The sequence below is a fragment of the Notolepis coatsorum genome, assembly GCF_963971535.1.
Source record: "Notolepis coatsorum genome assembly, chromosome: 1".
Taxonomy (NCBI): Eukaryota; Metazoa; Chordata; class Actinopteri; order Aulopiformes; family Paralepididae; genus Notolepis; species Notolepis coatsorum.
This window is the reverse complement of record NC_140165.1, coordinates 279,683,477-279,698,094: the sequence shown is the minus strand read 5'-3', so window position 1 is coordinate 279,698,094 and position 14,618 is coordinate 279,683,477. Positions and strand designations below refer to the sequence as shown.

The 14,618-nt window shown below is 43.1% G+C and overlaps 1 protein-coding gene across 1 annotated transcript; it reads left to right on the top strand.

Moving 5' to 3' along the window:
- Positions 1-1,685: 1,685 nt before the first annotated feature.
- Positions 1,686-14,618, top strand: mrps22 (mitochondrial ribosomal protein S22; the record flags this gene model as incomplete). The annotated part of the gene is made up of 8 exons (XM_084322097.1): positions 1,686-1,818; positions 2,843-3,003; positions 4,006-4,170; positions 5,672-5,815; positions 6,568-6,651; positions 12,830-12,975; positions 13,267-13,375; positions 13,916-14,618. 8 exons carry the CDS (start codon positions 1,686-1,688, stop codon positions 14,006-14,008), a joined length of 1,035 nt encoding a protein of 344 aa, XP_084178223.1. The 3' UTR covers positions 14,009-14,618.

Genomic DNA, 14,618 nt, shown 5'->3' with positions numbered 1-14,618 from the left:
TACATGCCAACTTCGTTTTATTCTACTCTGTACTTGTATTTGTGCAATGACAATAAACTTAATCTAATCTCAAAAATAAAATAAAACATAAACATTTGGCGCCACAGGCTACTTGACAAACTGGAACATTACATAACAAACTGCCCTTACCCAACCCACCCAACCCCACCCCACCCACCCAACCTCCTACAATGTACAGTTTCTACGTCAAATGTATATACACTCTTTTTCTGGACACTTTTGTATCACAAACAGTACTGTATTTGCAAATCTGATATGTCATAAATGTATAGATGTAGCAGATGTCTATCTGTATGTCATGTACAAGGACGCGAGAGGTGGGGGTGCGACGGGTGCTCCAGCACCCCCTGCTGGCGGGGAGGGTAACTGCAACTGCAAGGTGGTTTTGGCCTTTATTCCATTGGAATACCGACGCTACTCAATGTCATAGAGCGGAACGGCACTGCAGATTTACCCTATTCTTGGAATTCATTGCCAGATCCATAGGGGCGCTGTCTCGATAATGCAGTGTTATTAAAACAGCGTGTAGACTCATGAACCGGTTGGGATTCGAATAGACGCGGCCTGGAAGCGTCAACGCGGAACTGGAAATCCGTTGGTAAAATAAATAGCGGCCTGGAATAGTTTTTGTTTTGGGACAATTCGCAGTAAAGGAATATATCTGTCGGCGATGTTGTATGCGGGAACGAATTGCAGAGAGGGAGGACTGTCTGAAGTGGAGAGTGTGTTTACTTGTGTCTCCGAAAAGAAATGTCTCATCTGATTTTTTTAATAATAATAACCTGGACTTGCTGCAGCATATGCATCCGGATATTCTGGACTCACTGGACATTCATGTTGTCATGAAGGAGTTTATTTCCACCACTCCTGAACGCAAGACCACCTTCTGTGTTTTACCGTCTTCGGAATAGGTAATGTGTGTTATTATTATTATCGCTCCTGCAGCGATTGTTGTTGCGACAGTGACACAGAGGGCGCAACAGCCAGATGGGGTAAGCTGGGCTGTGATGTGTGCATCAGAACGCTCAGAGCGCTTGAGTTGGGCAGCTGTTTTGATTGATAAGTTTGATTGAAAAGTTTATTAACAGATTGCAGAATGGGTACAGTACATTACAGCTCAATACATACAATTGTTAAGGGGGTGCAGACCAGAGAAAGACTTTCGTCTTGTTTACATCAGGGACCGTCCCCCATTTTCAATTCATCATAGTATCCTAGTGAACGAGAGTGTTGGTTATGACTGACAGACAGTGGAGCTGTTTGCAGATAGCGAGCATTTTGACGTGTTGCGTGGTGGCGATGTCTCGCAGACAATACAACTACAAGTATAATTATATAATATATATATTTTATATAAAAAAAAATTATATAAAAAAAAAAAAAACTAATCAAAAACGATCGATATCTCAGCACCCCCACTCCCCGCGGACTTCTCGCGGCCCTGGTCATGTATGTATGTTATGATGAATTGAAAATGGGGGACCCTGATGTAAACAAGACGAAAGTCTTTCTCTGGTCTGCATCCCCTTAACAATTGTATGTATTGAGCTGTACTGTACTGTACCCATTCTGCAATCTGTTAATAAACTTTTCAATCAATCAATCAATCAATCAACAGACTGCATATCCCATCATCCTTCACGGTAAGGTGAAAGGTAACAGTCATGGCGGCGCTCGGTGCAGCACGGTGCTTATTTCGTAGCTATTCTCGAGTGAAACATGTTGATAAAAATAAAAACGCAAACATTCTCGTCAGTTGTTGCAAAAGGACGCTATGCAGTGAAACACCCGAGAGCAGTAAGTTAAGTTTTTATGTCTACAAAAAATTGTTATTTGAAGGTAAACCTAAACGAAATCCGACCACTGACCTTGTAGCGTGAATAGTATTATAGCTAACTAATATTATTAGCTAAGTTAGTTAATTAACTAGCAACATTTATAATTAGTCACTAATGTTAACTTTATATCAAAGTCTGTCTGAATATATCACATTAGTCCAAACTATCGCATTGTCAATCTGAAATTGGGATATGACATCCAAAGTTAGCTACTCCAATGCTCCCTATAGCTAACGTTAGCTAGCTTGCATAGCCGTGTAAACACACCATTGTTTTGAAGTGTCACGACAAACAGGGTTGTGTTTCAATTTATTTATTTAAAGATGGGGACAATGCACATTAATGAACATTTATATGTAAACATGCCAGATTGTAGCTATAAGCTAATTTCCATCTGTAGTCCCTTTGCAGGTTGATGTGAAATTGTGAACACACAACATGCAAAGAACATGCAATACAAAGACAATTAACAATACACAATGTACATAATCATGCAGTACAAAGGCCACATGCTGGACAAAATAAACAACAAAACATAAACAAATGTACATAACCTTATTATTACAACAAAAGTCTGACATGACAATACACAGGACTAATTGACACACAAACAATTAACACTGTATTTTGACTGCTCTTAAAAACACATGTATGTTATGTACAGTAGGCAACCCAGACCCAATCTACTACTAAGTAGGTTCTGAAGTGTTGTCCGGCGAGGACCCCCACGGTTCCTTGAGGGGTTTAGTTGTATGTTGGTTACAGCTCTCTCCTAAATCTTATAGAAATACTTTAATCATCCAGAGGGAAATTTGGCACTAATCGCTCACAGTAAACATTTAGGTAGACAAAAACAAAAGTCGCAAATAAGAATTAAAACGAGCCTAAGATAAAATACGGTCCGGGATATACATTTCAAATGTTATGTCAGTCATTCAGTCAAAATGGTGACAGTCATTCACTAAACAAACGGTCTTCTCCAGCCCTCTCAGACGGCCATGCCAAGCCCCAGTACACAGACCTGGCGGTGCAGGACGTCCTGACCAGGATAACAGGTTTCGACCTGCAGAAAGTCTTCAGGCCTATCAAACAGGAACTGAAGCCGCCTACATACAAACTCATGACTGACTCGCAACTAGAGGAGGTACACGCTCACTTACACACACCTCTAACACATTTTACTAGGGGTGGGAATCACCAGTTTCATCATGATACGATACGATATCGATTCTTTGGACAACGATACGATATTTGCCGATATCACAAAGTCTCTCACGATACAATACGATACGATTAGATTCAGGTGCCTGCAATTGATATGAGATGATATCATATGCCCATTTAACACAATCAGTAACATTTAGATCAACAAAAAAAAGGTAATAAATATCATTTGACATTTGTATTTTTGAGCTCTTCCAGACATTTAAAGGAAAATCAATCTATTGTTTTTAATACAAATAGACCTCCTGTTCACTGTAAAGTGCCACGTTTTTATATATTGAGCTTTAAACTTTAAGCTACATTTTTTGGAACTCAAAACTCACAACCTCCCTCTCCCAAACTGTTCCTACAACAATTTGTTGATGTTGCATGATCATGTATAGGCCTACATTTATTATGTATTATATTGTTTATGTTTAAATAACATTTAAACATCAAACTCCTCTGACCTCATCTGGTCTTTCCAAAGACGCGCGCACACACACACACACAGAAAGGGAGAATGCTATGCTGTAACATCTACACACACGGAGCTACTGCTGTTGTTCTTGGGCGGATATGAGACTCGCCACAGGATTTTCAAAATAAGAGTATCGATATGAATCGATCTTATTACATCGCATCGATCCGATTCGATTGTTGATAATTACATCGATGTATCGATCTGGATCGATGTATCGTCCCACCCCTACATTTTACCAGTCTATATATTATGTCTCCATGTGCTATTGCCAGTTAACTGTCACCCACCTCAGCACCTATGGTTTGGGCCTCATTGAATTGTCTCTCAGTTTTCTGAGAACATTTGTTTTTTGTGGGAGCTTTTCATGTGGGCCTGTGAAGCCTGTTGAGACACGTTACTGTGTGTATGTCTGTATATGGTATATATCCGTGCACAGCAGTCGTTGTGTGTTGTATCCAGGCGATGGAGCGAGCGCGGGAGCAGGCAGAGAAGCTGCTGAAAATGCCCCCGGTGCTGCCAGAGAGGAAGCCCATCGACGATGTGCTGTCAGAGGACAAGATCCTGGAGGGCATGGACACGGCCAAACACGTCTTCACTGACATCACCTTCACCATCCCACACAGGGTACACACACACACACACACAGGGGAGGAAACTAACTTTTTGGCTTACCAGCCAACTGGCGAGTAGATGATTTTTTTTTACCAGCCAAAAATAAATCGCTAATTGTGATAATTACTTCTTTGTATGTCTTCGTCTAAATTGATTTTCAATCATAGTAATAATCACACCGTGTCTCTCTGTTCTTCTAAAATATTTATTAGCATAAAACGTTACTAACGGTGTCTCTACTCTTCACAATATTAGCATAAAACATATTAACATGAAAGAGGGAACTATTCTGGGCTGAACTGGGCAGTGAAATATGCTGGGCTGGACTGGGTTAGGCTATGCTGGGTTGCACTGGACTGGGTTGGGCAGTGAACTCTGCTGGGCTGGACTGGGTTAGGCTGTGTTGGGCTAGGCTGTGCTGGGTTGCACTGGACTGGGTTGGGCTGGACAAAAGATGCTGTCCGGACTGGACTAAATATTGGATTGAGCGGGGCATGGTGATTGTTCATTTTCCCCCTTCCTCTCCCAAACTGTTCCTACAATTGTTTTATGTTGCATGATGATCATGAATACATTTATTATGTATTGTATTTTTTATGTTTAAATATCAACATTATCTGTCCATCCTCAGTAAATACTATCAATATAATACTCCTGACTTCATCTGGTATTTTCAAACGCACACGCACACACAGAATGCCCCTCCCCCAGTCCCCAGACAGAAAGGGAGACTGCCCCCTCCTCCTTCCCCTCTCCGTCTCCTGTTCTCTCTCAGGGTTAGCTGCTTAGCTTAGTTAGCGTAAGCAGCTAATGTTAATTTAGGCATTTAACGCGACGTGGGCATGAAGGAATGGCGACGATGCAAAGCATGTTAGATGCATTTGACCCGTTGCGGGAAAAGACTGCACAGACTTATATCGGGTCGCAAAATAGACAGAGCTACACGGCGTTTCACACTACTGGGCGGATACCAGTCACGACTCGCCGGAGTATCGCAATATGAACCGATCCTTTTTAGTTTTGTTTTCTTTACTCGCCAGTGTGGCGAGTGGTCTTCATGAATCACTCGCCAAACATAGAAAATACTCGCATTTGGCGAGTAAAATGGCCTAATTTCCTCCCCTGCAGTCCTGCACACACACACACACACACTGCCTGTGGTGTCTCATAAATTAACACCTCAGTCCTCTATCTATCTATTAGGAGTGTAAAGATCTCGATACAGAATCGAAAAATAAAACGCATTTTACATTCAATACAGTGTATTGAAATGTTGTGTAATGAAGCAGCTCCAGACTTTATACCTTAAGTGATGACATCATACATTTTGAGTTTTACTTTTACTGTGGTTTCTGGCTTTGGGAGAGAGTAGCTCATGTTCACAAATATCAACTGAACTTTCCCAGGCCATGGAAATAACATATTGGAATTCATAATTGGGGTGGTGTTCCCTTTTAAAGCTATCACGCTGTAACCGCAGTCATTCCCTCGTCTATTCTGCGTTCTGGTCCAGGAGCGCTTCATCGTGGTGCGGGAGCCAACGGGCACGCTGAGGAAGGCCTCCTGGGAGGAGAGGGACAGGCTCGTCCAGGTCTACTTCCCCAAGGAGGGACGCAAGCTCACAGCGCCACCTGTCTTCAAGGAGGAGAACCTCAAGGTAAGGGACAAGTATGCTCAGCTGCATTGGTAGAAAGTGAGAGGTTTCTCAGTTTTCCCGGCTTCTCCCAAATGCGGTGGCTTGGTGGACTGGACACGACCCGGGCCCATATTTATCAAGCATCACTCCTGGGAATCACGCAGGACACCTTAAATCATGGAAATTTGAAATGTCAGTACAGGGCAGCAGAAGTCAAAGATGGCACCTCCTCAGGCCTGTTTCACACCGTTATCCTCAGTGGTGCAACGTGGAATGTCTTGATTTTAATTTGGCAGCTTTTCAAGAGCCACGCGTGAGCAGCGTCATCTAGACATGCAGCGCTGAGTCTGTTTTCTCTGCGTGAGGTGCTAAACTCAAATCTTGCAGAATATACAGTGAAATATTTGTGTCATTCACAGGCTCTTATTTACAATGACGTTGAGAGGAACAATACATAATACAAAAACAATGTAAAAACTGAAAAGTCAATCAATTAAACAATTCAAATCAATCAAAACAGTTACAGACTGAGGTGAAATGGTTGGACATTATTGATTTAAACTGACCAATAGATAAAGTATTGAGTTTTAAAGTGCTTTGCAAAACATTCCACGTGTCGCGGGCACAGAAGCTAAACGCAGATTTTCCTAATTCAGTGTAAACTCTTAGGACCTTAAACGTAAACCAAGGTCCCATGCAGGGGTGAGGTGGGCTGTTTACCCCGGTTGTCTATCCCTCTCTTCACTTCTTCCTACCCTCCATCTCTCTGCCAGGTGTTGTTTTCTGCAGAGCGTCATGAGGACGTGTTGGACCTGTGCCTGGTGCAGTTTGAGCCAGACTCAAGCGACTACATCAGGGTAAGTCACCAGTTGGTCAACATCAGTCAATGAGTACGTTTACATGCAAACGGTATTCTGCGGACTAACTGTTGATGTTTTACTGTACAAGTTTAAATGCTAAGGTAAAGGAGGAGGGGCCCCATTGTTCTCTTCTTGGGAGTCTTACCTGAATGTTGGCGACCAAAGTTGTTTGATGTGGTCCAGTATTCATCAAGCTAGCTTCAGCCTGCTGCCAAGAATTGGGCTGCAATTTAACGTTAATATAATATAACACTGCACTAAAAGTTCAAGTTATTTCAACTTTGACCACGGTTGCAGCTGACTTTCCAAAGCGCTACAGATCCGTTTTCAGCTTTCAGTTTTCTGTGATGTCAGCCAAAGCAACTTCTAAACAAGAGTGGCTCATGTAAAGAGATGGTGGATAAATTACTCATCTCTTTGTTTCTGAGTTTAACACCACATTCAAAACTGACCATCTTTGCAGGAAACTTTGTAGATTATTGTTTTACCCATAAGGCAGACTATCATAATTTTTTTCTAACCTAAACTACCTGGCAAATAGCATTGCATGATTCCTTCCTGCTAGCAGCTTGTGATGTTGATAATGATGTAATGTCAGTGTTTCCCACATGATTTTGTGAGACTGGTGGGTGAACACACATCTACACACGCTATATAGGTCATACCAAGGGCGTAACTTTGTTGTCGGTGGTGGAGGGGACACATTTGGGGGCGTGGTCAGTTGCGGAGGGGTGCTACGTATTGTTGTGTGGTCAAGGGCGGGTCCCTCCTTTTCGTAGATTTTTTTTTTAAACTAGTTGTGCAAGTCAATTTTGGTGAGTTGTTTCTATATACAATTCACTTATGACAAGTCATAATGCCACGCGAGTCTCGGAACGTGTGTGTGTGTGTGTGTGTGTGTGTGTGTGTGTGTGTGTGTGTGTGTGTGTGTGTGTGTGTGTGTGTGTGTGTGTGTGTGTGTGTGTGTGTGTGTGTGTGTGTGTGTGTGTGTGTGTGTGTGTGTGTGTGTGTGTGTGTGTGTGTGTGTGTGTGTGTGTGTGTGTGTGTGTGTGTGTGTGTGTGTGTGTACACACGTGTGCGCGTGCGTGCGTGTTGCGAGAGAAAAAAAGAGGCTTTTAAATACAGACAGACACCAAGAAATGCTGTTGCATTTCATGGCAATCTCAGACCATCGTTCACAGTTTCACACCAAATTTTGAGGGGAGGGGTGTTATGTAGCCTATTTGAGCACACCTGAAGACTGGGCTGTTGTTGATATGCAAAGACAGCTGTGGTCGGTAGTACTTAGCGCCGTGTGCTCACCTGGCTACTTGACTTTGCATGACAATGGCTCAGAGATGGACAAGCAGCCGTTTTCCGTGTGGTCCTATCACGCCGCGTCACCGTTTATTATCGTGCAGGGGACAATAACTGCATTCTGAAAACATGCCGGGGACATGTCCCATGTGTGTCCCCCCCCCCCCCCATAGTTACGCCCCTGGGTCATACACACACACATATGTAAAACACACATACACACATACACGCACACACCACACACACAGTTTATCTCAGTCCAATGGGTCCTAACACTGGCCAGAAGCCGACCCCTTAACTCATTCAGCGCCAATCACGAGTATAGTCTGGTTTTAATCGTTATTTATTTTATTAGCTATATCCATTCATTTTTCATCCATCCAGCCTGATGTTATCATTGGGAATGGGTCTGAGCTCGCAAAATGGCAAATACCGCCGCCTATGCCTTCCAGCCGGTATTGCACTCTATTAGAAATGGTATAGTTTATTTTCTGGGCCGATCTGAGCCATGCGGGCGGTGTTTAAATACTCCGGCAGGGCTAGCGTTTACAGCGTTACATCTGCGATGCTGCCCCCCCCCCCATTCAGTGGTTAACACTGTCGCCTCACAGCAAGAAGGTCCAGGGTTCGATTCCCGCTTGGGGACCAGGTTTCCATGATGCCAGTTACCCAGGTGGGGTATCTCCCAGGCCTTTCTGTGTGGAGTTTGCATGTTCTCCCCGTGCTCGCAAGGGTTCCCCCCCGATAAGATAAACCCAATGGAAAAACATGCACAACAACAAGATCACTAACACTGTGGCGTCCTTGACGAAGACGGACAGGAGCACTTGGATTGGTCCCCTGGCGCGGCTCACGTTGCGCCTGTCTGCTCCCGGCTGCCCTTGGGGGGGAAGGACGATGGGATGGGTTAATCGCAGAGACGAATCGCATACATGCATCGCATGCATGCCGATTAATGACCTCTGAGCAGGTCCTAAATTATTATTATTTATTATTTTTTTTTCATATGCAATGCCGGGCAATGTGGGACGGACCTCCACGAGCAGTATTTGGAATGGCGATCAGATAATTGGATTATTTATTTTGCATTACATCAGAGACCAGGTAAGGACTCTATATATAAAATGTACGGATGAAAAAACAATCTGTTTTGTGCATGTTGACTGGAAGCAACTCACTGACAATCGACGGGTGTATTAGACTCATAGCTATAATATAAGATATATTTTAAGCACACTCAAATCTCGCAGTCTCCCCATTGATTAAAGCAATGGCGTTCTAGCGCCCCCTGGCTCATTAAGCGATGGCGCTGAATGAGTTAAAAGCTACTCCTACTATACATGTTTTATAATACATGTACTTGAGCCATGTTCTTGTTTGTCTCTTGTCATGTGTGTTAGTGCTCTTCTTTTTGTCTATATTCTGTTTTTATTAGTCTCACTGTCATTATTATTATTGTATTGTTGTTATTTTTTTATTTATTTTTGGTCTTTTTCCCCCTCCATTTCCTCCGATTTTCTCCCATCCCAATGTTAGTCGTATGCCAATTCCCAGTCCCTTCCTGGTCGCTGCGCACTTACCCCCCACAGTCAGATCATCTGGGAGAGTGGAGGCTACCACGTGCTTCCTCCGACACACGTCCAGCCAATCACCGCTTCTTTTCACCTGGCAGCGCGGATTCTCATCGAGAGGGCGTAGCGTGTGGGAGGACCACACTATCCCCCTCAAGTCCTATCCGCGCTTAGCAGGCGCCCCGACCGAACTGTAGGAGTCGCTGTTTACAACGACCCAGACCCACCCCGCCACCTTCTCCCACCCCCAGCCAATTGTATTAGTGCAGACGGCCAGCCAAGCTGGTGACAACCCCGGAGCTGTGAGCTGGATTCGAACAGGCGAATCCAGCTCACAGCTCCGGGGTTGGTGACGAACGCAATCTCCGCTCGGCCACCTAACCGCCTATTGTATTGTTATTCTATTGTTATTGCTAATGTTGTTATTGTCAGTGTTATTATTGTCAATGTTATTGTATTGTGATGTCTTGTTCTGTGTATGAAAGAAAAAGAAAAACATTTATATATGTAAAAAAAACAAAACAAAAAACACTAGCATACATTTGAGCCATCAAAGAAATTAAGCAAAAGTAGTTGCCTGTGTTGAACTGGTTTATTTTTTAGAAGATAAAACAATATACTGGATTACTATTACGACTACTACCACTGCCAATGGGAAACACTGAATGTCTTGAATATTGTTGTATTGTTTTAAGTGTCGTTATCGTCGTCGGTATATGTTTTTTATCAGAAACCGTGATGCTGCCCCCCCCCCCCCCCCCCCCCCCCCCCCCCAGCAGAGAACAGCATTAAACAGGACACTGAGGATACCTTGATAGAATACATAGAGAAGTGACATGCTGATGTCGAAGGATCTAATGCTGGTGTCCTTTATTTATGGAGTGTTTTACACCCCTAGTGTTCTACACCTAGGTGAATGTATGTCCTTCCTCTGTGGCTTGTGTCTAGGTCAGGGTTATTTAAGAATTTCTTTTTGGCAGGTATTGTAATCTGGACACTCTCAATGGATTTGGCAGTGTGTTCCAAATGCTGGCAAAAGAAAGGCGTAATCTACTTCATTTATAATTAATGAATTTGTAATTCATTTATTTTGTATAGCGCTTTTCAAAGACCCAAAGTCGCTGACAATAGGCAAAAAAGAAACAAAGAAAACAAAGAAACATAGAACCACAGGGAAACGGAGGACAATAAGAAATACACAGGAACATAAAACCACGAGTAACTGATAACAAATACGGGAGTGAGTAAGGGAGACTGTCGGGAGGAGAGTAATGGAAAACCAAGGGGGGGTGGGGGGGGGCCAGGAGAGGAGAGAACGTGGGGCATGGGGAAATGGTGGCGAGTTGGAGGAGGGTGGTTATGGGTAAGGAAGGTTGAATGCTTGAAGGTTGAATTACTAAAACGAGATGAGTAAAAGACAAGTAAATTACAGCGGCACTTGGAAACTAGACATGCTGAATTTAAAACGCAACCACTAGCTTTCTTTCGGAAAGAAAAAACTATTTTGGAGCAGAGAAAACTGTCCTGAAAACTGCAACAGTCAACGAAAAAGGACTACATGCTTTGTTTATTATTATTATTATTATTATTATTATTATTATTATTATTATTATTATTATTATTATTATTATTATTATTATCTAGCCCAGTGGTTCCCAAAGTCGGGGTCGCGACCCAAAGGTGGGCCGCGAGCAGCCACGGGTGGGCCGCGAGATGATTTAAAAAAAAAAAAAAAAAAATTATTTTTTATTTTTTTATTTTTTATTTTTTTATTTAAATTTTTTTTGTCAGGCCACTGAACTTAGAAGCAGGCCAGGACAGTGTTTCTAGTTGTATTCTAAAATTCTATTCTATTGTATTCTAAAATGTGACTATATGGTTTTATATTAACTTAATAAATAAACAAAAACGAAAAATCGACGTATTTCAACGAACATTTCAAACTAAATAACAGATTATGCACATAAAACGCTGAAAACAACCGAAGCAACAATAGTATTTTAATGAGGCTATTATTATTATCATTATTATTTTGCAACAAGTTAGCCCTCTCATAAATAGCACATATAAATGAATAACTAACTTGAACTAACTTAATAGGATTGAAGTGATATTTGGCTTAAAAAAATCAATCGCCTGACAAAAAAAAAAAAAAAAAAAAAGCCAGACGATGTGCATTGGGCCGCGGCTCTCTGACGCCTTATTTTCTGGGCCCCGGCCTGAAAAGTTTGGGAACCCCTGATCTAGCCGACATCTTTGACTGACTCAATGCGTTGAATCTGGTACTACAAGGTCGGGACACAGACCTGTTTGGACTCGCAGTTCAAATAGAGAGCTGGATTATGAAACTCTGATTTGTGGCACTCCAGGATAATCAGCAGAGATTTGGGGGTATTTACTCTGCTTGATGGTTTTTGGAGGAACAGAATGTTGCAAAGAATTATTTGAAGCCCATCATCTGTAGCTACATAGAAGGGCTCATTGAACAATTTCAGAACTATTTAAAATGTTACTATTTTATTGGATCCAAGATCCGTTCATTACGCATGAAACAACAGGTTGTCAGACACAGACACTGTCTGAGCAGGAGGCACCCACTCTACTACTGAAAGTCAAGTTCAAATGTACAAGCACAGCACACCCTTCCTGTAGTTTTATTATTTTTATTCTTGAAAAGCGCATGTGAACGCATCTTTTCTTTTTTTATGTTCTGGCAACATATTTTGGCTATGCCTCGTTTTATAAATGTGTATACAGAAACAATTCCGTTGCTTTTGTTGATAATATTCATTCATTTCATTGATAACATAGTGCTGTAATTTCACTTTCTAATAAATATTCATGATCAAGTTCAACAAGTGCTTTTATTGTGATATTACTTATTTCCATGTTGAAATTACGTGATATATTAAGTGTGGGGTCGCCCAAAAAAATCCTAAATAAAATGGGGTTGTGGTATAAAAAAGTTTGAGAACCACTGGTCTAGGTGAATGTATGTCCTTCCTCTGTGGTTTGTCTCTAGGTGAATGTATGTCCTTCCTCTGTGGTTTGTCTCTAGGTGAATGTATGTCCTTCCTCTGTGCCCTGTCTCTAGGTGAATGTATGTCCTTCCTCTGTGCCCTGTCTCTAGGTGATTGTATGTCCTTCCTCTGTGCCCTGTCTCTAGGTGAATGTATGTCCTTCCTCTGTGCCCTGTCTCTAGGTGAATGTATGTCCTTCCTCTGTGCCCTGTCTAGGTGATTGTATGTCCTTCCTCTGTGCCCTGTCTCTACGTGATTGTATGTCCTTCCTCTGTGCCCTGTCTCTAGGTGCATGCATCCGCCTATGAAGACGTGGCGAAACATGGCACGTACCACCTGCTGCGCTCCACCAGACACTTTGGAGGCATGGCCTGGTACCTGGTCAACATGCGCAGGATGGACGGACTCATCATAGACATGCTGCAGAGAGACCTGTGAGTTTCTCTGCAGGAACACTGGTTTTAACTTGATACTATAAATGGCAGTCTGTATTTCCCAGGGTTATTTGTGGCGGTGATGATGGCAGGCTGGGTCATCATCAGGAGACACTATTGAACAGCAGTATAGTGTTGATGTGTTGTTAAAGTTTGTGGTGGGCCTGCTTGTCGTGGGCTGTCTGATATTGTGGAGGGCCAGTGTAAATACATCTGTGTATCAGAAACACTGAATGTCTGTGGTGGAACTTCAGACTAGAATGTCTTCTGGTGCTGTGTGTGTGTTCCCAGGCTCCAGGACGCAGTGAGCCTGGTGTCTCTGTTCAACATGGTCCACCCCCACAGCCAGTCAGCCCAGGAGGCTAGCAGCCAGCAGGCCTCCAGCACCCTCCTGCTCAAGGTGAGGACTCTCAACACTGGTGCTGGTTTTCAACGAACAAAGAAAAACAACCATAGATTAGTTTACCCAGAAAACTTGCCCACATGGTCTCCGTCCGGGACGTGCACAGTCTTGGTCCTTCTAGGGCGGCGCAACCACTGTGTCAGCAGTCGGTATGTGTTAAGTAAACCTGAAATCACTGCCTTGCATCACTCTATCCACTCCGTCAAATGCTTCTTCCATCTGAAACACCAGCTGACCTTTATTGGTGATCAGTTAGTGAGTTAATTTCTTATTCTTCTGTTATGAACGGCCACTTCCACCTGGGTGTGCAGGTCCTCCAAGTATGTTGTAGTAGTCACACATACTGCACTGTGTTCTGAGCAACAAGCTCCAGTGGTATTGATACTAAACAGCCATTCTTAACCAGGCACGCTTCATCTCATTGCCAACTTTTACTAAATGAAGTAATGGTGGTATTAAACTCCTCCTGATATTCTCCAGACAACTCTTCTTTCCCCTTTCCCCTCTGTCCTGACCCCTGACCTTTTGTCCTTCCAGATATATGCCCAGAAGGAGTCCCAGAGGTCTGGCTACATTGAGCTGGCCTTGCAGGCCTACGACCAGACTGCCGCTGAGAGCTCCACTGCCTGACCGGACCTCCTCTGTGTAGTGCTAGTCTGTCCCTGCCTCTTGAAGAACTCTGAGAGACTCACAGCCCTGCTTGCGTTATGTAAAATAGCACAGTGCATTGTTTTCCCTACAGTCATTCAGCCATGATGTGCTACACGGAGAGGAGGCGGGTTCTACCTTGTGGCTCATGGTGGAAATGTTAAGAGCAAGTCTGGTGAGCTGCTCAAAAGCAGGCAGAGAGCCACTGGTTGGACACGCCTGAAAAAGTCTGGAGTGAAGCCAAACCTGACTTATGTACATAACAAAATAAACAAAGCCATTGTATTTGTCTCGGTTCTCGTGTGAAATAACTGAAGTCATCCAGACCTTGTGTACATTGTCTTTATGGAGTTGATAAAGGCTGAATCCCATTGTCTGGACTTGCAAGCTTACAAGCTTCAAAGTGTGTTCTTGTTAAGTTTACGAGGTCACAGAGCTGTCTAATGGTAAAATCAGCGAGTCCATGGGGGTTGTGATGCTGACATTTTGAGCCCTCTATGCAGCAAGTAACTTTACAGACTTCACCCAAGGGGATTGCCCACAATCCAAAGCTTAACTCAATCGGCGCCAGAGGTCGCTGTTTACCGTGTGG